Raw genomic sequence first — 27,120 nt, 5'->3', positions numbered from 1 at the left:
GGAAGTGAGGAGCGCCTCTGCCCGGCCGCCCACTCTGGGAGGTGAGGAGTGCCTCTGCCCGGCCGCCCCGTCTGGGAGGTGAGGAGCGCCTCTGCCTGGCCGCCACCCCGTCTGGGAGGAAGTGAGGAGCGCCTCTGCCCGGCCGCCCACTCTGGGAAGTGAGGAGCGCCTCTGCCCGGCCGCCCACTCTGGGAAGTGAGGAGCGCCTCTGCCCGGCCGCCCACTCTGGGAGGTGAGGAGCGCCTCTGCCTGGCCACTCCGTCTGGGAAGGGAGGAGCGCCTCTGCCTGGCCGCCCCGTCTGGGAGGTGAGGAGCGCCTCTGCCCGGCCGCCACCCCGTCTGGGAGGAAGTGAGGAGCACCTCTGCCCGGCCGCCCCGTCTGGGAAGTGAGGAGCGCCTCTGCCTGGCCGCCACCCCGTCTGGGAGGAAGTGAGGAGCGCCTCTGCCCGGCTGCCCCATCTGGGAAGTGAGGAGCGCCTCTGCCCGGCCGCCACCCCATATGGGAAGTGAGGAGCGCCTCTGCCTGACCACTCCGTCTGGGAGGTGAGGAGCGCCTCTGCCCGGCCGCCCCGTCTGGGAGGTGAGGAGTGCCTCTGCCCGGCCGTCACCCCGTCTGGGAGGAAGTGTGGAGCACCTCTGCCCGGCTGCCCCGTCTGGGAGATGAGGAGCACCTCTGCCCGGCCGCCCCGTCTGGGAGATGAGGAGCACCTCTGCCCGGCCGCCCCGTCTGGGAGATGAGGAACACCTCTGCCCGGCTGCCCCGTCTGGGAGGTGAGGAGTGCCTCTGCCCGGCTGCCACCCCGTCTGGGAGGAAGTGAGGAGCACCTCTGCCCGGCCGCCCCCTCTGGGAAGTGAGGAGCGCCTCTGCCTGGCCGCCACCCCGTCTGGGAGGAAGTGGGGAGCGCCTCTGCCTGGCTGCCCCATCTGGGAAGGGAGGAGCGCCTCTGCCCAGCCGCCACACCGTCTGGGAAGTGAGGAGCGCCTCTGCCCGGCCGCCCCCTCTGGGAGGTGAGGAGCGCCTCTGCCCGGCCGCCCCGTCTGGGAGGTGAGGAGCACCTCTGCCCGGCTGCCACCCGGTCTGGGAGGAAGTGAGGAGCGCCTCTGCCCGGGCGGCCCCGTCTGGGAAGTGAGGAGCACCTCTGCCCGGGCAGCCCCGTCTGGGAAGCGAGGAGCGCCTCTGCCCGGGCGGCCCCTTCTGGGAAGCGAGGAGCGCCTCTGCCCGGGCGGCCCCGTCGGGGAAGTGAGGAGCGCCTCTGCCCGGCCGCCCCGTCTGGGATGTGAGGAGCGCCTCTACCCGGCTGCCCATCGTCTGGGATGTGAGGAGAGCCTCTGCCCGGCCGCCCCGTCTGGGAGGAGAGGAGCGCCTCTGCCCGGGCGGCCCCGTCTGGGAAGCGAGGAGCGCCTCTGCCCGGCCGCCCTGTCTGGGACGTGAGGAGCGCCTCTGCCTGGCTGCCCTGTCTGGGAGGTGTACCCAACAGCTCCAAAGAGACAGCGACCATCGGGAGCGGGCCATGAGGACGATGGCGGTTTTGTTGAAGAGAAGGGGAGGAAGTGTGGGGAAAGGAAGGAGAGATCAGATTGTTGCTGTGTCTGTGTAGAATGGGGTGGGCATAGGAGACTCCATTTTGTTCTGACTAGGAGAAATTCTTCTGCCTTGGGGTGCTGTTGATCTATGGCCTTTCCCCCAGCCCCATGCTCTCTGAAACATATGCTGTGTCAACTTAGGGTTAAATGGATTAAGGGCGGTGCAAGATGTGCTTTGTTAAACAGATGCTTGAAGGCAGCATGCCCTTTAAGAGTCATCACCACTCCCTAATCTCAAGTACCCAGGGGCACAAACACTGCAGAAGGCCGCAGGGACCTCTGCCTAGGAAAACCAGAGACCTTTGTTCATGTGTTTATCTCCTGACCTTCTCTCCACTATTATCCTATGACCCTCCCATATCCCCCTCTCCGAGAAACACCCAAGAACGATCAATAAATACTTCATAAATTAAAAAAAAAAAAAAAAAAAAAAAAAAAAAAAAAAAAAAAAAGATTTGAAACTCAAAAAAAAAAAAAAAAAAAAAAAAAAAAGAAAATAGTCTCCAGTCCCATCCAGGTTGTGGCAAATGCCATTAATTCATTCCTTTTTATGGCTGAGTAGTATTCCATTATATATATATGTGTATATATATATATATATATACACATATATATATACATATATATACATATATACATATATATACATATATACATATATATATACATATATATATATATATCACAGTTTCTATAGCCACTCGTTGATTGATGGGCATTTCTTTTAACATTGACCTGTGTAAGGGTCAGTTTTCCATATTTGGAAGCAAAACCTGAATAAAAATATTTATAAATAATTAAGATTTTACTTTAAATATTGGTATTTTTATTTTATGTATTTATTTTTGTACATTAATAAGTTCTTTAGTGGTGATTTCTGCGATTTTGGTGCAACCGTCACATGAGCAGTATACACCGTACCCAGTGTGTAGTCTTTTATCCCTCAACCCCCTCCCACTCTTTTTAAATCCCAAAAGTCCATTGTATCATTCTTATGCCTTTGTATCCTCATAGCTTAGCTCCTACTTATGAGTGAGAACATATAATGTTTGGTTTTCCATTCCTTAGTTACTTAGAATAATGGTCTCAAATTCCATCCAGTGTGAATGCCTTTATTTCATTCCTTCTTGTGGCTGAGTAGCAATCCGTGGTGTGTGTATGTGCATATATCTGCTTGTTGATTAATGGATATGTGGGCTGGTTTCATATTTTTACAGTTGCGAATTGTGCTGATATAAACATGAATGTGCAAGTGTCTTTTTTGTTTTTGCTCTTTCACAGGGTGGACTTACACCATTTTTACTTGCGGTACATGAACAAAAACAGCAAATGGTGGAATTTTTAGTAAAGAAGAAAGCAAATTTAAATGCTGTTGACAACTTTAAAAGGTACACTATGTTGACAAAGGGAGTCAAACTGTAAACTATTTGAAGAAATGTATTCTGAGCCACATATTAGTGACCATGACACAGCCTTCAGGAGGTCCTGAGAACATGGGCCCAAGGTGATGGAGGCACAGCTTGGTTTTATACATTTTAGGGAGGCATGAGACATCAATCAGATACATTTAAGAAATACATTGGTTTGATCCAGAAAGGCAGAACAATTCAAAGGGCAGGGGGTTCCAGGATATAGGTAAATTTAAACATTTTCTGGTTGACAATTGGTTAATTGGTTGAGTTTGTCCAAAGACCTGGGAAATGTTCAGGTTAAGATAAAAGATTGTGGAGACCAAGGTTCTTTTGACGTCTTACAGTGGCTGCCCTTAGAGACAATAGATGACAAATGTTTCCTATTCAGATCTTTAAAAGATGGTAGACTGTTAGTTAATCTCTTTAGAGTTGGGAGGGCCTGGAAGAAAAAGATCTTGCTGTGTTAATAGAGATTCTTTACAGATGCAGATTTTCCCCCACAAAGGACAGCTTTGCAGGGCCATTTCAAATTATGGCAAAGAAATGTGTTTGGGGATAAAATACTTTGATTTTTTCCTTGTCTCATAATGTTATGCCAGAGTGAGATTGGAAAGTAAGTCATGATATATAGGATTCAATAAAACCCATCTGATGAGAATTTATGGTTTGTAGAGCATGACTCACCAGACCCCTTAGATAGGAATTTGGGCAAGAAAAAAAATCAGACCTTAGTCCTCAACTAGTTGTTGTGGTTGTTTTTAAACTTGTATTGCTCTAGAGTAGTAACAGTCACTCAAGTCAGAAATAATAAATAAGAAGATCAACTTATTGGGATATAGTAAAAAATACCAACAAATTATCGGTTAAGTAGAAAGACAATTATTTGGACTGGGGAGTGTGAAGAACAGCATATATAGGACTCATCTTCTTTTATTATGTTGACTGATGTTTATTATTTGTGATGTGATGTTTTTGTCATATGAACTTATATTAGCTAAAGGGATTTCATATTAGTTTTGTTAGTTTTCTGAAGTGCAAACTTTTACTTTCTGACTCAATATTGAACAGATTCATAACCCTTTTATAGTGGCTTTTAACTTCTGCTTCTTATATGCTTTTCCATTAAATATACTCTATTAAACATAAATAGGAGTGGAAAATCATTTTGCCTTTTGGAGGACTCTGCTCTAAGTTGCATTCTTTGAAGAATATTGATGACAGGTGATTTCTACATGACAGTTAATTGCTATTACCAGATACTGTGGGTTCATCTTTTTTTTTTTCTTTTTTATTTCTAGTGTATTTTGATGTTTATATTTTTAGTTTGTGTGGGCAGAGGGAGTGAAGATAGTTTTAAGTGGATACACTTTTCCTTTAACGAAGGAAAGTTGTAGGTGGGTGATAAAGAGAATAGAGCTAAGCTTTAGATTCTTACAAGACTGGGTTTAATTCCTAGCTTTCCCACTTGCTAGGTGTGTGACGTTGCTGTTTTCATGCTGCTAATAAAGACATACCCGAGACTGGGTAATTTATAAAGGAAAGAGGTTTAATTTACTCACCATTCTGCACGGCCAGGGAGGCCTCACAATCATGGTGGAAGGCGAATGAGGAGCAAAGTCTTACATGGCAGCAGGCAAGAGAGTTTGTGCAGGGGAACTTCCATTTATAAAACCATCAGATCTCATGAGACTTAACTCTCTACCATGAGAAAAGTATGGGGGAAAGTGCCCCTATGATTTAATTATTTCCACCTGGTCCTGCCCTTGACACGTGGGGATTACTACAATTCAAGGTGAGATTTGGGTGGGGACACAGCCAAACCATATCACCTTGGAAACATTACTTATCACCAAATATGTTCTGTATGAAAAGGAGGATAATATATCCTTCATGGGTGCTGTGTGTGAAGTAAGAAAGATTATACATATAGCACTTAATGTGGTTCCTAGCACATGCTAGGTTACCATCATCATTAACTGAAAATCCTGTGACTACTATTATTACCATAATTATTAATATTGTTGCTTTCATCTTCCAGACAGCTCTTACTGATAGGTCCCTTAGCTTATTTTTAGTTACAACATGTAAGTCCAGGAAAGCAGTGGAGAAATCTTTACTTAAAACTTTGCCTACTTTAGATAAGTGACCACAGCATGGTTTCTTGCCCATCAAAGGACTTTATTTAGCAACTTCTATTATGTAATAGTTGACTGCGACAAGAGGCTTCCTTTTTGTCCCTTTCTTGTAGCCTTGGTGGTAATTTACAAAGATAAATGCTTCTGCACCTCTGATGCTTATGTATTGTAATACATGTAAATGTTTAATTCTACATGGACAAGCAAGATATTAAATTGGTAAGGTATACCAAATTAGCTTTTAAAATTTAGAGTCCCTAAGAGTGAAGTTGATGTCTCTGTTATTTTAGAACAGCCCTCATACTTGCTGTACGTTGTGGATCAGAAATTATGGTCAGCATTCTTCTTCAGCTAAATATTGATGTCTTTTCTCAAGATATGTGTGGACGGACAGCAGAAGATTATGCTGTTTCTAGTCATTATATTAAGTAAGTGTTTACATTGAAAGGCTATTAACACTAAAATATTAAGGTTTAAAATACTTATAACTATTAAATCTTATACATCATATGATATTTCTTAGTTCAGTTCAGGAGAGGCAGTGATTTAGTCTACTTCATCAGCCAGAAATCAAGCAAAAGGCTAGACTAGATAGGAGTGGTAATTGATGCAGGAGTCTTTATCTCAGGACTTTTAACCTTTATCTTTAGGAATCTCAATGTTGTCCATTTTATTCCAAGAGTAACCCTTGTACAAGGGATACAAATAGTGTAACATTTTTGATTTTTCTAATTAGTTATTTGGGTCTTGAAATGGACAGTTTAGTAGAAAGTCTTGTACTGTCTTCTGTGGACTACCTCCTATATCCTCCTCTTTGATTTTTTCGAGAACTGAAGGGGTTCCCTAAGTCCAAGGTAGAAAATCTTTTTACAAGTCAGAAGGAGGAGAGAAAAAGGACATTCTGGTCATTCTGTTGTTTCTGTCGAACCTGTTGCTGCATTGATGCCATTGAAACTGGTCTTGCAGTCTATTAATGATTGACCTTTGCTACCAGGATGCCCTTACTGGATTCAGAACCCTCAGTCCTCATGGTGTTCCATTCATAGATTTCAAATTTACAACTGTTTTAGTTCGTATACCTAAGCTTATGTGTTCCCATTGTTCCTACGCCATTGTTCCCAAAGCACCAGCACCCTGTTCTGGCAGCTGGGCTTTCTAGCTTTAACCACAAACAGTGAGCACAGTGACCCTTCTCCCCACATGTAAAACCTATGTGGAACCCACATCTTAGCCTAGACATAGCTAAGACCTTCATGGTATGTTATCCTTTGAAGTCCTTGTTTGACCTTTTCTTTAGTGTGAATATTAGTTGGGGTTGTTCTAAACTGTCAGAGAGGTTCAAATCATGTTGTAGAAAGACATCAGAGTTTCTTCTTTGCTACCAGATGTGTACCCTGAAGCTCCTTTTAATCCTTATAATGTCTTTTCTTGGGTGGTAAAAAGTCTCATTATCACCCTTATGCAGAGCAGTGGGCACGAACTTGTGGATGGCCCCTCAAGACAATTGTTTTCCACAGTACTGAAAATCTCCCAAACTGCTTGCATCTCTACCTAAAGTTTTAAAAATATTTCCAAATTCTACCTCATAGGAAGCCATTCAGTAGAATTCTTGGAATCTCAGTAGGTTAGTTGGATTGATCAGAACCAAGGCTCATCTGTGACTCATCACTATCCATATAGAAAAGTAGGGCTTTGTGCTTGCTTTGGCAGCACATATCCTAAAATTGGAACAATACAGAGAAAATTACTATGGCCCCTGCCTAAGGATGACACACAAATTTATAAAGTGCTACATATCTTGCACAGTCACTGGAAGATCATTTGACTATTTGCTGACTAGCCCTGAGGAGACAGTGTGAGTCTTTGTGATTTACACTACAAAAATATTCATGTAAGGTGATCTTTAAGAATGAAGCTGAGTAACATGTGAGATGTTGTGTGGAAATATATTGTGAATATGTACCTCAGAAATAAGAAAATGACAACATACATCTCCTTTACATATACATTTTGTCTTCCATGTCAGTTGGAAATGAATGTGGAGATTAAGCATCACTGTAACAAAGGTCTGCTGATTCAGAGTTTGAGTTTGTAGAGAAGGAATAGTAGTGTAAGCCAGGTTTTGACATTCAGAGTTTCTTTTCTTTGCTACCAGATCTGTACCCTGCAGCTCCTTTTAATCCTTATAATGTCTTTTCTCAGGTGGTAAAAAGTCTCAAATCTCCCTTATGCAGAGCGTGATATTGAGAGTCCCTGAATTATAATCCACAAAGAATAAGACAACTAATAAGCAAAATTAGGACTCTTTTTTTTTGTAAAATTAGGACTTAAAAACATTTTCTGGAAACTGCAATATATGATAATTAGAACCTATGAAAAAATACACTTGGGTTTTATTTGGAATTCCAAGATAGTTTCAGCAATAAAGCTTAAGAACAGATTATTTTATTGCTTCATATTTAAAAAATGTTAATCTCATTAAATCTCTATAATTGCCTACTGAAATAAGGCAACAAAATCCTCACTTTTTAGAATAATTTAATATCTTTGGTAAATATTTTATATTGGTATTAAAATATTAATAGTAATTTTATTTATTTTTTATACATAGAATTTGCCAACAACTTTCTGACTACAAGGAAAAAAATGTACCAAGAAACAATTCTAAAAATAGCAATCTAGGTAAGACTTCTGATAGTGAATTATTCTTGGTGGTTGTACCATAGATAAAAAAGTAAGAGAAGTTTAAGAAATTCCTTTGTAAATTGCATATTCTTAATTTTTTTCTCAGTAGATTTCAGAAATATTTAAGAACTTCATTGTAGGTAATTTATAATTGCAAACAGTATTGTCTGAAAAAATTTAATTATGGTTCTTAAAATTATGCATAATATCTCTGTATAAATGAGAAAAAAAGACTTTTAGGATGTTGTATATTTTCTTTATAGTCATATTATAAATTGAAGTTGTTATAAAATTGAATATTCGGGGGAGGAGCCAAGATGGCCAAATAGGAACAGCTCCGGTCTACAGCTCCCAGCGTGAGCGACGCAGAAGACGGGTGATTTCTGCATTTCTATCTGAGGTACCGTGTTCATCTCACTAGGGAGTGCCAGACAGTGGGCACAGGTCAGTGGGTGAGCACACTGTGCGCCAGCCGAAGCAGGGGCGAGGCACTGCCTCACTCGGGAAGCGCAAGGGGTCAGGGAGTTCCCTTTCCAGGGGTGACAGACGGCACCTGGAAAATCGGGCCACTCCCACCCGAATACTGTGCTTTTCCCATGGGCTTAGGAAACGGTGCCCCAGGAGATTATAGCCCGCACCTGGCTCAGAGGGTCCTACGCCCACGGAGTCTCGCTGATTGCTAGCACAGCAGTCTGAGATCAAACAGCCAGGCGGCAGCGAGGCTGGGGGAGCGGCGCCCGCCATTGCCCAGGCTCACTTAGGTAAACAAAGCAGCCGGGAAGCTTGAACTGGGTGGAGCCCACCACAGCTCAAGGAGGCCTGCCTGCCTCTGTAGGCTCCACCTCTAGGGGCAGGGCACAGACAAACAAAAAGACAGCAGTAACCTCTGCAGACTTAAATGTCCCTGTCTGACAGCTTTTAGGAGAGCAGTGGTTCTCCCAGCACACAGCTGGAGATCTGAGAATGGGCAGACTGCCTCCTCAAGTGGGTCCCTGACCCCTGACCCCCGAGCAGCCTAACTGGGAGGCACCCCCCAGCAGGGGCAGACTGATACCTCACACGGCCGGCCGGGTACTCCAACAGACCTGCAGCTGAGGGTCCTGTCTGTTAGAAGGAAAACTAACAGAAAGGACATCCACACCAAAAACCCATCTGTACATCACCATCATCAAAGACCAAAAGTAGATAAAACCACAAAGATGGGGAAAAAACAGAGCAGAAAAACTGGAAACTAAGCAGAGTGCCTCTTCTCCTCCAAAAGAACGCAGTTCCTCACCAGCAACGGAACAAAGCTGGACGGAGAATGACTTTGATGAGCTGAGAGAAGAAGGCTTCAGACAATCAAATTACTCCGAGCTACGGGAGGATATTCAAACCAAAGGCAAAGAAGTTGAAAACTTTGAAAAAAATTTAGAAGAATGTATAACTAGAATAACCAATACAGAGAAGTGCTTAAAGGAACTGATGGAGCTGAAAACCAAGGCTCGAGAACTACGTGAAGAATGCAGAAGCCTCAAGAGCTGATGCGATCAAATATAACGCCACATATCTACAACTATCTGATCTTTGACAAACCTGAGAAAAACAAGAAATGGGGAAAGGATTCCCTATTTAATAAATGGTGCTGGGAAAACTGGCTAGCCATATGGAGAAAGCTGAAACTGAATCCCTTCCTTACACCTTATACAAAAATCAATTCAAGATGGATTAAAGACTTAAATGTTAGACCTAAAACCATAAAAACCCTAGAAGAAAACCTAGGCATTACCATTCAGGACATAGGCATGGGCAAGGACTTCATGTCTAAAACACTAAAAGCAATGGCAACAAAAGCCAAAATTGACAAATGGGATCTAATTAAACTCAAGAGCTTCTGCACAGCAAAAGAAACTACCATCAGAGTGAACAGGCAACCTACAAAATGGGAGAAAATTTTCGCAACCTACTCATCTGACAAAGGGCTAATATCCAGAATCTACAATGAACTCCAACAAATTTACAAGAAAAAAACAAACAACCCCAGCAAAAAGTGGGCGAAGGACGTGAACAGACACATCTCAAAAGAAGACATTTATGCAGCCAAAAAACACATGAAAAAATGCTCACCATCACTGGCCATCAGAGAAATGCAAATCAAAATCACAGTGAGATACCATCTCACACCAGTTAGAATGGCAATCATTAAAAAGTCAGGAAACAACAGGTGCTGGAGAGGATGTGGAGAAATAGGAACACTTTTACACTGTTGGTGGGACTGTAAACTAGTTCAACCCTTGTGGAAGTCAGTGTGGCGATTCTTCAGGGATCTAGAACTAGAAATTCCATTTGACCCAGCCATCCCATTACTGGGTATATACCCAAAGGACTATAAATCATGCTGCTGTAAAGACACATGCACACGTATGTTTATTGCGGCATTATTCACAATAGCAAAGACTTGGAACCAACCCAAATGTCCAACAATGATAGACTGGATTAAGAAAATGTGGCACATATACACCATGGAATACTATGCAGCCATCAAAAATGATGAGTTCACGTCCTTTGTAGGGACATGGATGAAATTGGAAATCATCATTCTCAGTAAACTGTTGCAAGAACAAGAAACCAAACACCGCATATTCTCACTCATAGGTGGGAATTGAACAATGAGAACACATGGACACAGGAAGGGGAACATCACACTTCGGGGACTGTTGTGGGGTGGGGGGAGGGCGGAGGGATAGCATTGGGAGATATACCTAATGCTAGATGACGAGTTGGTGGGTGCAGCGCACCAGCATGGCACATGTATACATATGTAACTAACCTGCACATTGCACACATGTACCGTGAAACCTAAAGTATAATAAAAAAAAAAAAAATCTCAAGTTGAAAAAAGTATGGAAAAATATTAGGAAAAATATTGAATATTATATTTAATTAGTAAACTAAGAGGTTTGCATTTAGTAACTGAATATTATAGTTGGTCCTTGAACAGTGTGGGATTTAGGGTTGCCAATCCCTTATGGAGTTGAAAATTTGTGTATGATTTTTTATTTTCCCCAAAACTTAGCTACTAATAGTCTACTGTTGACCAGAAACCTTACTGATAACATAGTCAGTTAAGACATATTCGGTATGGTATATATATTGTATACTGTATTCTTAAGATAAAGTAAACTGGAGAAGGTAAACTGTTATGAAGGTAATCATATGGAAAAAAAAATATGTCCTATTCATTAAGTGGAAGTGGATCGTGGTAAGTCTTTATCCTCATAGTTTTCAAGTTGAGTAAGCTGAGGAAAAGGAGAAAGAGCAGTATTGATCTTGCTGTCTGAGGTGCCAGAAGTGGAAGAAAATCTGTGTATAAGTAGACCCCTGCAGTTTAAATTACAGACATTCAGCTTCTCCACCACAGTAGGTTTTTGTTCAGCCACAATTCACCGTTCAACCCCTGACTCAAGCCTGTTCACAATCTAGTATCTAGCTTCACTAGATAAGCTATTGAAACTGTGGGACACCGTGTTTTGTGTCACTAAAAAAGTAACTATCTTTAAAATTGAAAACCCAACAACACCTTTTTTTTTTTACCATAAACAAATGGCAATAAGAACTGCAAAACTTAGCCAGTGTGCACCAATACCAATAGGAAATTATTTTTCAAAGACACCTGCTGAGTCCAGAAGTCAGAAAAGCAATTCCTTATTAAGAAGCATAGGCTATGTTACATATTCTTCTAGCAACAAGGTCACACCATTATTGACTTCATTACTCCTAATTTAAAATTGAATGCCATATATTAACTTTCTTAGAACAAGATGTGTTCTTCTACCTGCTGGTTAATTGTCACGATAAAAGTAATTTTGTTTGAACAAGATACTGATATCATTAGCAAAAGATTATCATAATCAATATTCAAATTGCCCAACTATAGGCTCAACAAATTATAACAAAAGTATAAAAATGTTTCACAATAACAAAAATGCTACTTTGCTATCTGCATGTAACACCTAATACACTGTACAATCTGAACAGTATCAGTACACCTTTATTTTCTTGCATATTTATCAAAGAACTTCTGTAAGTTAGATTTTGCATGTTGCAGAAGACAAAGATGGGGTAGACATAGTTTTGGTGTTTAAGGTGCTCATAATAGAATAGAGCTGTCTCTATTTAATTTGTGTTTTTTCAACAGAATTTCCAAAAAACAGTGTTTTTATTCATTTATTGAGCTGTCCACTTAAGAAATAACTATCAAGTGTCTTTTAGATGTGAAGCATTTTTCTAATGTCACAGAATACAAACATTTAAAAATACAGTCAGGGCTGGGCATGTGGCTCACACCTGTAATCCCAGCACTTTGGGAGGCTGAGGCAGGTGGATCACTTGAGGCCAGGAGTTTGAGACCAGCCTGGCCAACATGGTGAAATGCCATCTCTACTGAAAATACAAAAATTAGCTGGGCGTGGTGGTCCATGCCTGTAATCCCAGCTACTTGGGAGGCTAAGACACAAGAATCGTTTGATTCTGGGAGGCAGAGGTTGCCATCAGCTGAGATTATGCCACTGCTCTCCAGCCTGGGTGACAGAGCAAGACACTGTTTCAAAACAAAAACAAAAACTACAGGCAAGAGCTTGTTATTATCATCTTTATTATTTGCTACTTTATTAAGTGCTTACTGTGTGCTAAGATTCCCTCTGGAAGCTTATAATTGTCATTTATTATGTATTTATTGTTCAGTATGTGCCAGACACTTCTTGTGGTGAGAAATGAGAGCTTTAAGTGGGTAGGATTTAAGGTAAGAATGCAGGGTTAGAAGAACTTTTATAGGTAAAGAAGCAGAGAATGTTGTTTAAAGAAGGAATATCTAACAAGATTGTATGGCAAAACTAACGTCTAATGAGATTGCACTTTTGGCAGAAGGAACATCTAATGAGATTGTGTGCTTGGCAGAAGGAACATCTAATGAAGTTGTGGCAGAAGGAGCAGCAAGTGCAAAAGGTAAGATGCTTAAGTGAACTTTGCAGGGTTTATGAGCACTTCACTTTTGCAACCGTGAAAAGTGTGAGATGTGAGTGGTTGGGAATAAAGTGAATACCTAGCTAAGGCAAGTTTATGACTGACTTTTTTATACTATAGAAATGAGTAGATCTTATCCTGTAGACCATGGGCAATTTACCAGGTAGAATGCTTTGGGCTGAAAACACTAGATGAGATAAGTAACAGTGGCTAAAACAGTAGGGACCAGTGTTGTTTTGGTGGTTAGGTGATACCATCAGATCCCACTTGTCCCTCTTTCAGCTGTGCTGTTGGCCTTGTATTGTTCATGTCCCCTTTCATGATTGGCTAATTAGCAACAGCTCCAAAAATCATGTTCTCACAATACAATATCTAAAGGCTAGAAGGGCTGATTGTCTTCACATGTTTCTTTGAAACAGAGAGAAATCTCGGAATTATGCAGTGGACTTCTTGCAACATTTTGTGGGCTGGGTCACATCACATGTTTTTTCCTAACCAGGCACTGGGAAAGCAAATGTAGTTACTGTGATTAGCTTAGAATAACTGTTTCTCTTTTTGGAGCTGGGGAAGCGTATTAGGATGCTAAATATCCAGATACTCTTGTGTTTCTCCAGCAAGAAAGAAAAAGAAATGGATATTGAGTAGGGAGCCAGCAATGTTTGCTGTATGGATTTATTGAAGAATTTTGAGCAGGGCAGTCACAAGATTTGATTTGAGTATTAGGGCATTCTGTTCATGGTATACAGCAGAGATTGGCAAGCTTTTACTGTAAAGGGCCAGGTGGGAAATATTTTAGATCATGTGGTCTCTGTCATATTTACTTAACCCTGCCATTGTAGTGTGAAAGCAGTCATAGATAACATGTTAGCAAATTAGCATAACTGTGCTCTAATAAAACTTTATTTATAAAAGCATAAGGCAGACCAGATTTGGCCTGTGGGCCAGTAGTTTGCTAACTTCTCATATAGAGGATAGATGGAAGGTAACTACGTAAAAGAGACTGGGCGACAAAGGAAGCTTTTGCAGTAATTAGAGCTATAGTTTCCTTGTCACCAATTCTTGGACTAGTATCAATCTATTATGAGGTTTTTACCCATCCATGGTGAAATAAATTTAGGAAGCTTAGTGTATTAGTCCATTCTCACATTGCTATATAGAGATACTCAAGACTGGGTAATTTATAAAGAAAAGAGGTTTAATTGCCTCATGGTTCCACAGGCTGTACAGGAAGCATGGCAGCATCTGCTTCTGGGTAGGCCTCAGGGAGCTTTGACTCATGGTGGATGGCAAAGCAGGAGCAGGCATCTTCACCTGGCTGTAGCAGGAGGAAGAGAGAGGGGAGGTGCTGTACACTTTTAAACAACCAGATCTCATGATAACTCATTCACTTACTATCATGAGAACAACACCAAGGGGATGGTGCTAACCAATTCATGAGAACTCTGCCCCCATGATTCAGTCACCTTTCACTAGGCCCCACCTCCAACACTGAGTATTACAATTTGACATGAGATTTGGTGGGGACACAATTCTAAACCATATTATTCCACCCCTCCCCTGGTCCCTCCAAATCTCATGTCCTTCTCACATTGCAAAATACAATCATCCCTTCTCAGCAGTCCCCCAAGTCTTAACTCATTCCAGCATTATTGCTAAAGTCCAAAGTCTCATCTGAAACAAGGCAACTCCTTTCCACCTGTGAGCCTATAAAATAAAAAACAAGTTAGTTGCTTCCAAGATACAATGGAGGCATACGCCTTGCGTAAACACTCCTGTTCCAAAAGGGAGAAATTGGCCAAAATAGAGGGGATACAAGCCCCACACAAGTCTGAAATCCAATGGGGCCATTATTAAATCTTAAAGCTCAAACAAAAATCTCCTTTGACATCCTATCTCACATCCAGGGCACACTGGTACAAGGTGTGGGCTCCCCAAACCTTAAGCAGTGCTGTCTCTGTGGTTTTGCAGAGTTCAGTCCCTATGTCTGCTCTCATAGGCTGGCATTGAGTTCCTGCAGCTTTTCCAGGTGCATCGTACAAGCTTCTGGGGATTTACTATTCTGTGCTCTGGAGGACAGTGGCCTTTTTTTCATATCTCCACTAGGCAGTGCCCCAGTGAGGACTCTGTGTTGGGATCCAACCCTGCATTTCCTCTTTGCACTGCCCTAGTAAAGTTCTCTATGAAGGCTCTGTCCCTGCAGCATGCTTCTGCCTAGACATTAGGCTTTTCCATACATCCTCTGAAATCTAGGTGGAGGCTCTAAGCCTCAGCTCTTGCACTCTGTGCACCTGCAGGCTTAAGACGATGTGGATGCCATCAAGGCATATGGTTTGCATCCTCTAAAGCAGTGGCCTAAGGTATACCTGTACCCCTTTGATCCAAGGCTAGAGCTGGAGTGGCTAGTACACAGGGAGTCTTTTCCTGAGGCTGTGCAGGGTGTCAAGGCCCTGGGCCTGGCCCATAAAACCATTCTTTTATCCTAGGCCTCTGGGCCTGTGATGGGAGGGGCTGCTGCAAAGGTCTCTGAAATGCCTCTGAGGCCTTTTCCCCATTGTCTTGGATATTCACACTTGGTTTCTTTTTTTCTTATGCAAATTTCTTCAGCCTCCTTGAATTCCTCCCCTGAAAATGGGCTTTTCTACCATATGGCCAGGCAGCAAATTTTCCAAACTTTTATGCTCTGCTTCCCTTTTAAATAAATATATTTTAAATATCTCATTTTCAGGTTTTTTTTTTTTTTCTCATTCATATGAACATAGGTTGTTAGAAACAGCCAGGCCACACTTGAATGCTTTGCTGCTTAGAAATTTCTTCTGTCAGATACATTATATCATCATTCTCAAGTTCAAAGTTGCACAAATCTCTAGGGCAGGGGCATAATGCTGTTAGGCTCTTTGCTAACACACAACAAAAGTGACCTTTGCTCCAGTTCTCAATAAGTTTTTCATCTCCATCTGAGACCTCTTCAGCCTCGACTTTATTGTCCAAATCACTGTCAGCATTTTGGTCACAATTTAACAAGTCTCTAAGAAGCTCTAGACTTTCCCTAATCTGTCTTCTTCTGAGCCTTACACACTCTTCCATCCTCTTCTCCTTAACCCAGTTCCAAAGTCACTTTCACATTTTCAGGCATCTTTATAGAAATACCCCACCCTTGGTACCAGTTTTCTTTATTAGTTCTTTCTCAAATTGCTGTGTAGAAATATCTGAGACTGGGTAATTTATAAATAAAAGAAATTAAATTGGCTCATGGTTCTGCAGGCTGTACAGGAAGGATGGCAGCATCTGCTTCTGGGGAGGCCTCAGAAAGCTTTTACTCATGGCAGAAGGCAAAGCAGAATCAGGCATCTTCACATGGCCAGAAGAGGAGGAAGAGACAGAGAGGGGAGATGTTACACAGTTTTAAACCATCAGATTTCATGATAACTCACTATCATGAGAACAGCACTAAGGGGATGGTGCTAACCCATTCATGAGAACTCTGCCCCCCGATCCAATCACCTCCCATCAGGCTCCAACATCAACAATGAAGATTACAATTTGACATGAGATTTGGTGTGGACACAGATCCAAATTATACCACTTAGTTATTAATTGTAACATGTTGGTTTTTTAAACTGGTATTATGCCTTTTTCATTTGTTTTGCTTAATTTTTTAAATGTAAGAAATATAATTAATTGTTTTTTTCTATAAAAGCTTATGTTTAGGAAATAGTAACATAAAATGTAAACATGTTTTTTTTTTATGTTTATATTCCCAGTGGCAGTGGAAATATAAAACAGAAACAGAAAGGAGGTACAGTTAATATAACTTAGTGATTATTGAAGGGAAAAAGTTAGGGGGCAGAGAAAAATCTCAGATAATTACCAGGTTTCCAGGTTGTACACTAGCATTTAACTTGGACATGAGTAAGAAGTAGGAAATTTTCAGGTGAATAAAGAGCAAAGAGCAGCAAGTCAACAGGAATGATTCTTTTTTTTTTTCTATGCATGTTCAGTTTAATGAAATATTCATATAGGATATTTTCAGTAGGTAAATGTATAATCAGCTTTTATAGCTAGAGATAACTCTGAGGTCAGAGATTTAGGAGTGGAATAATCTTTTCATAGTTATTAGGCAAAGTCGAAGAATTGAATGAGCTTGTCCACTGTGGGAAAGATGTAGAATGAGAAGGAGGTCAGTAACAAAACCCTGGGAATATGAACATTTCCTAGAGGAAAAGGAGTTAGTAAAGAAGACTTAGCAGTGGCTAAAGAAAAAAGGAGAGAAAGTGATGTTGCAAATTTTTTTTTTAAATGAGAATTGCAAGGAGGGAGTATCAATTCCGACAAGTACAATAACTAAAAAGTAAATTAGATTAAACTTTTGAAAGCTCTCTCATGCTACTTTTTTCAAAAGAACAATTTTAGAGTCACAAGGTCTATTATTTATGATTGATACTTCTGGAGTTCCAACATGGAAGAATGCACCTACCAAGATCCTACTTAACTGTTTTTATAACTGCAGCAGCTACCTTCACAAGGAGAGGAAACTGGTCTAGACTGGTGAGTTCACATGCCAACATTTTTCAGAATTTTCAAAACCTAAAGGTCACATGTAAGGAAAAATGGAGTCTTTCTTATCTGGTTTTCATGGGAATATCTTTTTGTGCTCAAGTCCTTGATAAGTTCTTCTGGGTGCATTCTCAAAGAAAAATCTGGCAGCAACAACTGGAAGCCACTATGAGATGCACATACCCTTCCTCTGACATGGAATTATAATAGAGCATTTCAAGTTTTGATCAGAAATAGTTCGCAGAGTAGCGGTTTCGAAAAACTGAGATATTTTAAATATTTTATTGCAGAAAACTAATGTCACAGAGAAAAAAAATGAGGGAATATGCTGAATGCAGTAGTTCTCAGTATTTTGCAGTATTCTAATAACATCAGTAAAAAAGTCAGTACCTGATTATTTTTGTTAGTGCAATTCCCTTTTCATTTGCCCTCTTGTGACATCTCTGCTTTTACTACTTCCTTTTGAACTTCATCCCTAAGGAAAATACTATTAAAACACATTTCTAACATATGTATGTTTGACAAATGTGTATTATTTCCTTTTAAAATAATTGGTTACCTATCCTAATGTATACCTGGTATTCTTTCAGTCCTAAGGCTAAATGAACTTTATATCTGCGCTACAATGACAGTGTCATTGATGATGGCCTGCCAAGATTTTAAGTGTCTTTTAGATTGTCAAATAGAAATTGTTTTATTTGACATTGTTTAAATGTGAAATGCTTTTCTGGTGTTACATTTTTTCAGAAATCGGTAATCTCTGATTTAATTACACTGTGTGGTTGAATGGATTATCACACTTTTAATCATCTACATATGAAAACTCCCTTTCCTCCAAATAAGTTACAAGTTGTATTATTCCTTGATGATCAGATCCACTATTTTGGGAGAGCAGTGGATAACTCATCCTACATATTGGACACAATTTTTTTTGGACTTTTTGACTTGTTTTGTCAAGAACTGCCTTTAAGAGGTGAATCCTGTTTAGTTTTATATGAAACTAAGATTAAAAACAAAATAAACTCTATTATCACTAGTTTGGTATTATACTGTATCTGATGGCCCTGTGTTTTTCTACAATTATCCCAGTTACCTGAATAATGCACAATCATTTTATTAATTAATTAATTATTTTTAAGAGATAGGGTCTCACTATGTTACCCAGGCTGAAGTGTAGTGGCTATTCACAGGTGTGATTATAATGTACTGCAGCCTTGAACTTCTGGACTCAAGCAATGCTTCTGTCTTAGCCTCCTGATTAGCTGGGACTACAGGCATGTGCCACTGTACCCAGCCTGATGCACAATTATTACAAAAATTAATGAAACCCTCTTTAAGTTGGAGAAAATTGATTGTGAGCTTTATATTTTTAAATTTTTAATATTGTGAGTACATAGTAGGTGTATCTATTCATGGGGTACATGAGATGTTTTGATACAAGCATACAATGTGAAAAAGCACATCATGAAGAATGGGCTATCCATTCCCTCAAACATTTATCCATTGAGTTGCAAACAACCCAGTTACACTCTTTATTTTAAAATGAAGAGTTATTGTTGACTATAGTCACCCTATTGTGCTACCAAATACTTGGTCTTTTTTTTTTTTTTTTCTATTTTTTGGTACTCATTAACCATTCCCACCTATCCACTAACCCCACCCGCCCCACTACCCTTCCCATCCTCTGGTAACCTTCTTTCTACTCTCTATGTCCATGAGTTCAATTGTTTTGATTTTTAGATCCCCACAAATAAGCAAGAACATGCAGTGTTTGTCATTCTCTGCCTGGCTTATTTCACTTAACATAATGATCTCCAATTCCATCCATGCTGTTGCAAATGACTGGATCTCATTTTTTTATGGTTAGATGGTACTCCATTGTGTATATGTACCACATCTTCTTTATCCATTCATCTGTTGATGGACACTTAGGTTGCGTCCAAATCTTAGCTATTGAAAACAGTCCTGTAACAAACCGGAGTGCAGATATCTCTTTGATATACTCATTTTCTTTCTTTTGGGTACATACCTGGCAGTGGGTTTCTTGGATCATATATTAGCTTAATTTTTAGTGCTTTGGTGGTGCCTCCCAACTGTTCTCTATAGTGGTTATATTAATTTAAATTCCCAGTGACAATCTACAAGGGCTCCCTTTTTTCCACATCCTCACCAACATTTATTATTGCCTGTCTTTTGGTTATAAGTAGCTTTAAATGGGGTGAGATGATACCTCATCATAGTTTTGATTTGCATTTCTCTTATGATCAGTCATGTTGAGTACTTTTTCATATACGTGTTAGCCATTTGTATGCCTTCTTTTGAAAAATGTCTATTCAAATCTTTTGCCATCTTTTGATTGGATTATTAGATTTTTTCCTATAGAATTGTTTTAGCTCCTTATATATTTTGGTTATTAATCGCTTGTCAGATGGCCAGTTTGCAGATATTTTTTCCCATTCTCTGGGTTGTCTCTTCACTTTGTTGATTGTATTCTCTGCTGTGCAGAAGCTTTTTAACTTCATGTGATCCCATTTATCCATTTTTGCTTTGTTGCCTGTGCTTGTGGGGTATTGCTCAAGAAATTTTTGCCCACTCCAATGTCCTGGAGATTTCCCCAAATGTTTTCTTGTAGTAATTTCATAGTTCGAGGTTTTTAAGTTAAGTCTTTGTTCCATTTTGATTTTTGTATTTGGTGAGAGACAGGGGTCTAGTTTTATTTTTCTGCATATGGGTATCCAGTTTTCCCAGCACCAGTTATTTATGTTATATATTTATGTCTTGAAAAGTTGTAGTTGTTATTATTGATTGGTTTATTGTTTAGTCTTTTTACTTAGGATAAGAGTAGTTTACATACCACAGTTACAGTGTTGTAATATTTTTTGTTTTTCTTATGATTAAAAGTGAGTTTTGTACCTTCAGATGATTATCTGTTACTCATTAATTTCCTTTTATTTCTGATAGAGTTACTCTTTTTAGCATTTCTTGTACGGTAGGTCAGGTACTCATAAAATCCCTTAGCTTTTGTTTATCTGGGAACATCTTTATTTCTTCTTCATGTTGGAAGGTTATTGATTTTTTTTTTTTTTTTACCAGATACACTGTTCTAGGGCAATAGTTCTTTTTTCCTTCAGCACTTTAAATATGTCATGCCACTCTCTCCTGGCCTGTAAGATTTCCACTGAAGTGTCTGCTGCCAGATGTATTGGAGCTCTATTGTATGTTGTTTGCTTTTTTTAAAAAAAGTCTTGCTGCTTTTAGGATCCTTTCTTTTTGACTTTGAGAGTTTGTTCAATGTCATGAGGTCGTTTTGTTTGGATTAAATCTGCTTGATGTTCTATAACTTTCTTGTACTTAGATATTGATATCTTTCTCTACATTTGGAAAGTTCCCTGTTATTATCTCTTTAAATAAACTTTCTATCCCTGTCTCTTTCTCTGCCTCTCCTTTAAGGCCAATAACTCTTAGATTTGCCCTTTTGGAGGTATTTTCTAGATCCTGTACGTGAGCCTCACCATTCTGTACTTTTTCTTCTTTTGTGTCCTCTATGGATTCTCAAATAGCCTGTCTTTAAGCTCACAATTTTTTCTTCCACTTGATTTATTATTTTACTAAAAGACTCTGATGCATTCTATATAGTATGTCAATTGCATTTTTCAATTTCAGAATTTCGGCTTGATTCTGAGTTTCTCTTTGTGTTATTGTTAATTTTTTTGAGTTTCCTCAAAACAAGTATTTTGAATTCTCTGTAGAAAAGGTCACATATCTCTGTTTCCCTAGGATTGGTGATAGACTCTAGCAACAGAAGACAATCTCTAGAGTTTATACTTTATGAAACTGGAATCCCAAAGTCTTTCATATTTACCTTTCAATAGAAAATAAGTCCAAGTAGTGAATACTGTAGGTGAATAAATATGTTACTTACTGATTCTCTTCTTTTGAGGGATGAGTTTCAAAATATTCTATGTTGTTATAACATGGCTAATCTACAGCTAAATTCTCTGTCTAGTGGTAAAGTCTGGAGGAAGCCAGGCACAAGCTTGGGATTTCCCAGGAAATGCCAAGTCACAATGTTTTGCTTTACATGAAGTGAAAAAGAATGTTTTTTCTTCCACTAGAGAGAGTGACAGCTGTTGGCACACTCTGAAAGCTTGAGTGAGTTGATAGTTGTTTATATATTTTTTTCATATGAGGTTGTACTCCCTGGCAACTTACCCGCACCTCCACAGTGTTTCTCCTTAAACTTTTCTCTGAATAAATGATATGGTTCTGCATGGATATGCTCTTAGGAGAGTGATCTTTCCAGTGGTTCTTTTCATGAGAAGTAAAATGGCAGGTGAATTTGAGCCTTGTTTGTTCCGTACATAGCACAGAGAAAATAGCTAGAACTAAGTAAACTTAATTGGTATCTTTCCCAGAAGAGGATTAGTGACAGTGAGTACATTGAGCTCTCTTGAGCTCTTCTCCACTGTCACCTGAAAAGTCTTTGCAAGAATCCTTGTCTCTGGTCTCTTTTCTTTGTTTTACCATAAAACATAGTACAGTGCCCATAGACCTAGCTTTTTTGTGACAGGAAATTTTTTCTTAAACTGAACATTTTTAAGTGTAGAGCTGCAGCAGCTGTGTAGTGTCCAACAAAATAAGTACAGTTGCCCTGTCTTAACTCTGGGAGATACATTCCAAGACCCCCAGTTAATGCCTGAAACTGTGGATAGTACTGAGCCCTATATATGCAGTGCTTTTTCTCTACATACATATCTGTGATACAGCTTAGTTTATAAATTAGACACAGTATGAGCTTAACAACAACAATAATAAAATAGAACAATTATGGCAATATACTACAATAAAAGTTGTGTGAATGTAGTCCTTCAAAATATCTTCTTGTACTCACGCTTCTTCTTGTGATGATGTGGGGTGATACAATGCCTCTGTAATGAGATGAAGTGAGGTGAATGACATAAGCATTGTGATGTAGAATTAGGCTACTATTGGCATTCAGAAGGAGGATGATCTGCTTCCTGTGAGCCTTGTTGATGTTGATGGTTGGATGTCAGGAGGAGAACATGTCAGTGGCTAATTGGTGGATACCACGTACAGTATGGTTACCCTAGACAAAGACTGATAAAAGTCCTGGGAGAGATGGAGCAAGATGGCTGGAGATTTCATCATGCTACTCAGAATGGCAAGCAGTTTAAAACTTATAAATTATTTCTGGAATTTTCATGTTTTTGGACCATGGGTTACATTCGGTAACTAAAACCACAGAAAACAAAACCACAGATATAATACTGTAAAATATGTATTTGGTCTTCAACCCCAGTTCTTGGCATACAACTCCTAAAATTCTTAAAACTTCCAAAGTTACGTCTTTTGATATGCTAATTATTGATTGATGGCTGGAAACCCCTAAATAGCTTCAGGATGGGGACTGCTCACCAGAAAGACCAAGACATGATTAGAGAGTTGGAACTTCCAGGTCACCCTCCAAATCCTTCAGCTTCCTAGAAGGAGAGAGGGGCTGAAGGTTAAGTTGATCACCAGTGACCAATTATCTGACCAGTCATGCCTATGTAATGAAGCTTCCATAAAAACCCAAAGGACTGGGTTCAGAGAGCTTCCAGATAGCTGAATATGTGGAGGTTCCTGGAGGGTAGTGAACCCTTGGAGGGTATGGTACTCTGTACGCCTTTTCTTTACCTTGCCCTATGCAACTCTTCATCTGTATCCTTTGTAATATCCTTTATAATAACCAGGAAATGTAAGTAAATGTCTTCTCAAGTTCTGTGAGCCACTCTGGCAAATTAATTAAACCAGAAGAGGGGTCATGGATCAACCGTAACCTTAACTTGAAGATAGCCAGTCAGGAGTTCTGGAGGCCCAGAATTGTGATGGGTGTGGGGAGTGGGCAACCTTGGGTAGTGAGCCCTCTACCTGTGGGATCTGACACTATGTCCAGGTAGATAGTGTCAAAATTGACTTACAGAAAACCCAGTCTGTGTCTGTTGCAGAATTGTTTGATTCCTTGTTGGTGGGGAAATGTCCCCCACACATTTGGTCACATAAGTTTTCTCTATTAATGATCACTGTTGTGGTGTGAAAGCAGAGAAAGAATGTTGTTTTTTCACACATATTATGGTTAAGGGGGTGTTGCTATATACTCTGTTCTAACCAGTCCTAGTCTGTTAGTCCAGAAATCATGCTATTTAAGTTTGATACTGTTCACTTATGATACAGATTTTGCTAATAATAGCAGTCAATCTGATAGAGTTCAGTTAGGGTTATGATTATTGAACATAGCAGTTCACTTGTAGGTATCACATTTCATAAACCCCATTCTCTATTGAATTTGATAGATACCAAGAAGGGAAAGTAAGAATTCTTAAATTATTAATTGCCTATCAATAATGTAATTAATATTAATTTTAGTATAGTCTCCATATAATCTGAAAAAGAATACTTTGTAAGAAAGCATTAATCTTATGCTTTAAAAAACATTAAAAAACAAGGTCTAAAGCATTCATCAAAGTGTGCATAACTTTTAAAAATGAAGACGGCAGAGTCTTGTTATATTGCCCACTTTGGTCTCAAACTCCTGGGCTCCTCAAGCAATCTTTCAGCCTCATCCTCCTGAGTAGCTGAGATTACAAGCAGGTGCAACCAGGCCCTTTTAGATTTTCAATATTCTACATTTTTCTATTGTTGATTAAAATGGATTTTACTTTTTTTTTAAATAGTGGATGGGCGTTCTGAAGACTCTGCTATCAGGTAGGATTCACAGATTTTTAAAAATTATATGTTAACTAAGGGAATACAGAGAAAAGAAACTAACATCTGTTGAGTGTTGTACTCTGGGTTAGAAACCATATTATATGCTTAACTCATATAGTCATCACAACAGCTTTGCAAAATATCCAGGCTATTATAACCTACTGTTTACTAATTAGGCAACTGTGGTTCAGAGAGGTTAATTGGCCACGATCCCATAATTAACAAGCAGCTGACCCATGATTTGACCAACAGCTTGCTGGGCTCCCAAATTCCTTCTCTGTCCCTCAGCATAGATTGATAGATACCTGTGCAGCACTGGGATCAAGGTACAAGTACAAATTAGATGAATTCAGAAAGTCAAATCTAGTTATATATTAACTCTGTCTTACACACTTTTCCTTAGAAGCCTGTTTAATTCAAGAGTTTGTCCTAATATACTTAACAATTTCAGTGGTAACCAGTGCCTTATTTTTACCCTCAAAGGTTTCAGGACAGGTCTCATTTAGCTATAGCCACAGGACCATGGGTTTTACATAAGCAAGACCAGGCAAGTCCTGAAGAGGAATTATTTTCTTGTAAGTGAAGGACATCTACATATAGACCATGTTATGATAAGTATGTTTCACATCTAGTTAGAGGCGATTTCTAATTGATTTCTCTCCTTACCGACTTCCCAGTTTAGTTTTCTCTTTAGTTTGCCCAGCCTAGTTCCGTGAAGCTTTTTTCTCAAAATCTATGATTTTTCTATAACCTTTTCTTGAGTTTTTAACCTTCCTCTTTGCTTTTCTTGGTGTTTTTTTATTGTTCTATTATTATTTTTTCCATTTCTTCCAGCTAAGCATTCCCCCTTTCTCTAGAGACATATCAAAAGCACATAGAATTTCAGGATTTTAAGAAATCTTAGTGAGAAATTGAAATATCATCTAGTACTTCAATCTGTGTTTAACACCCTGGTCAATTGGTTGCTCAGATGGAGAATCTGAAACTGAAACAGGTTAAAGTTACTTATTTGTTTATAGGAAGTGGCAGAAATAATATTGGAACTCCTGAACTCCTCCGAAAGCTCAGTGCTCTTCCTTTTTTATCATCCTGTTGGTGGGTTTTTTTAATAATAGAAAGGGAAAGTGGGACTAGGGAAAACAGTGGAAGAGGAAAAGATGGAATTAACTGGTGAACCTAATGATAGAGGGTAAGAATGAAATTAGTAGAGAAAGCCCTAGTTTGAAGAGAAACAACACTGAGTTAGATAGGAATAAGGGTTATAGAAAAGAGATCAGAATATTAGGGTTTATGACAAATTTGATAAAGATAAGTTATAGGAATGAAAGATACAGGATATTAGGAGTTATCTAGAAAGGCATATTAAAATAGGTTCAAAGGAGTCCTGGACAAGTTGCTGCCTTTTTGTTTGTTTGTTTAATTGGAGCAAGTGACAGACTTCAAGTTTTCACCACAACTTGCAGAGGATGTCTCAGAGCCCCTCCAGTACCCAGGGGCCTGGAGGTTGCTGAACTACATAGATCTGTGGCCCAGGGCAGGTGTCCTCTCACCTGCCTCTTTTTCTAATCCACTGACATCCTTCCCATGTCCATGTAGGCTAGGGCAGGGGTGGGATTGGCTGGCAAATCAGTCATGGAGCTTCAGTTGAGTAGTTGTTACCACATCGAAGCTGGGGCAGATGACAGATTCCCTTTAGCTTGTTTTCCAGGAAATAGAGAGCTCCTGATTTTGGTAATTGGAACTCACCCCTTCAGGAATTTGTCCTTCCATTGGCTGAATATTTAAAGGTGGAGGTTGCCACAGAGCCTTGCAGAAGAGGAATCTACAAGTGGGAGCCCATAGGAAGGAAGATAGTTAGATAGTCCTTAAGGGAAGTAGAGGTACAACTACCAGGACTGTTGTTTTTCCAGCAATCTCTCTCCTCGTTTATCTGAGAGCCTCTGAAACTTTTTAAAGGGCTTGCTAAGTTTATGTGGACCTGAATAGGGCAGGACTTATACAGGGAAAATAATTGGATTTTATAATTTTTACTGTTTTAATCCTTCTGGGAATAGTATTTTTAATAACAACATACATTTGTCCTTTGACTTTTGTATATTTAGCTTTTAGACTCCTTGTACTGTTTTAGAGTAAAGGGAAGCAATAAGGCCTTCTGAATTGGTTTTCACACTGAAGAACCAAGACTGCCGCTTTCAAGTGACACAGATTAATCTTTGAATCAGAGGTAGATAATGGAGAAAAGACAGTTTTTCTTTTTTTTCTTCTTTTTTTTCTTTCTTTGTTCCTTCCCTCCCTCCATTTTTCCTTCCTTCCTTCCTCCTTTCCCTTCCCTCCCCTCCCCTCCCTTTCTGTTCCTTCTTTCCCTCCCTTTCTTTCTTCTTTCATTCTTCCTCAGAGTCTCACTCTGTTGCCCAGGCTGGAGTACAGTGGTGTGATCTTGGTTCACTGCAACCTCCACCTCCTGGGCTCAAACTGTCCTCTCACATCAGCTTCCCAAGTAATTGGGACTACAGGTATGTGTGTCACCATGCCTGGCTATTTTTTTTCAGGGCTGGGGTCTCGTCATGTTGCCCAGGCTGGTCTCTAACTCCTGGGCTCAAGCAATCCACCCACCTCAGCCTCTCAAATTGCTGGGATTACAGGCATGAACTACTGTGCCTGGCTGAGACAGTGTATCTTTCTGCCTTTTTTAAGGTTATCAGATTTGTTGCAGTTCAGGTAACAAAAATTATGTAAGCCATTAATTGGATTTTCAGTTCAGCCTCCATCCAGGACATGCAATTTGTGAAGACCTATTATTCTCAGGCTCTGCCAATATATTGGCTGTCATGATTTGTTCTGGAACTGAAGGTGTCTTCATTGACTATATTTGATATGTTGGGAGAGGTGGAAGGAGGTAACTACAATCTTTTATAACAGATTAAATTTTAATTGTATTAAGAAACATTATTTAATATACACATAGCTGACCTCTCACCTGA

General features: G+C 39.8%; 1 protein-coding gene and 1 non-coding gene across 2 annotated transcripts in view; both read left to right on the top strand.

Moving 5' to 3' along the window:
- LOC129011670 (POTE ankyrin domain family member A-like) overlaps positions 1 to 27,120 on the top strand; it is a 55,403-nt gene that overhangs the window by 5,458 nt on the left and 22,825 nt on the right. The window contains exons 4-9 of the mRNA XM_054446822.2: positions 2,866 to 2,972; positions 5,422 to 5,559; positions 7,743 to 7,813; positions 12,719 to 12,799; positions 24,106 to 24,136; positions 24,623 to 24,714. Coding sequence (XP_054302797.2) covers positions 2,866 to 2,972; positions 5,422 to 5,559; positions 7,743 to 7,813; positions 12,719 to 12,799; positions 24,106 to 24,136; positions 24,623 to 24,714 — 520 coding nt within the window. The remainder of the gene's footprint in view (positions 1 to 2,865; positions 2,973 to 5,421; positions 5,560 to 7,742; positions 7,814 to 12,718; positions 12,800 to 24,105; positions 24,137 to 24,622; positions 24,715 to 27,120) is intronic.
- On the top strand, positions 6,826 to 6,932 carry LOC129012061 (U6 spliceosomal RNA). The gene has a single exon (XR_008493556.1). It is a non-coding gene; the product is annotated as a U6 spliceosomal RNA (small nuclear RNA).

The sequence above is a fragment of the Pongo pygmaeus genome, chromosome 14, assembly GCF_028885625.2.
Source record: "Pongo pygmaeus isolate AG05252 chromosome 14, NHGRI_mPonPyg2-v2.0_pri, whole genome shotgun sequence".
In the NCBI taxonomy this organism is placed as follows: Eukaryota; Metazoa; Chordata; class Mammalia; order Primates; family Hominidae; genus Pongo; species Pongo pygmaeus.
Note: the sequence above shows the minus strand (reverse complement) of the source record. Positions and strands in the feature narration are given on the sequence as shown.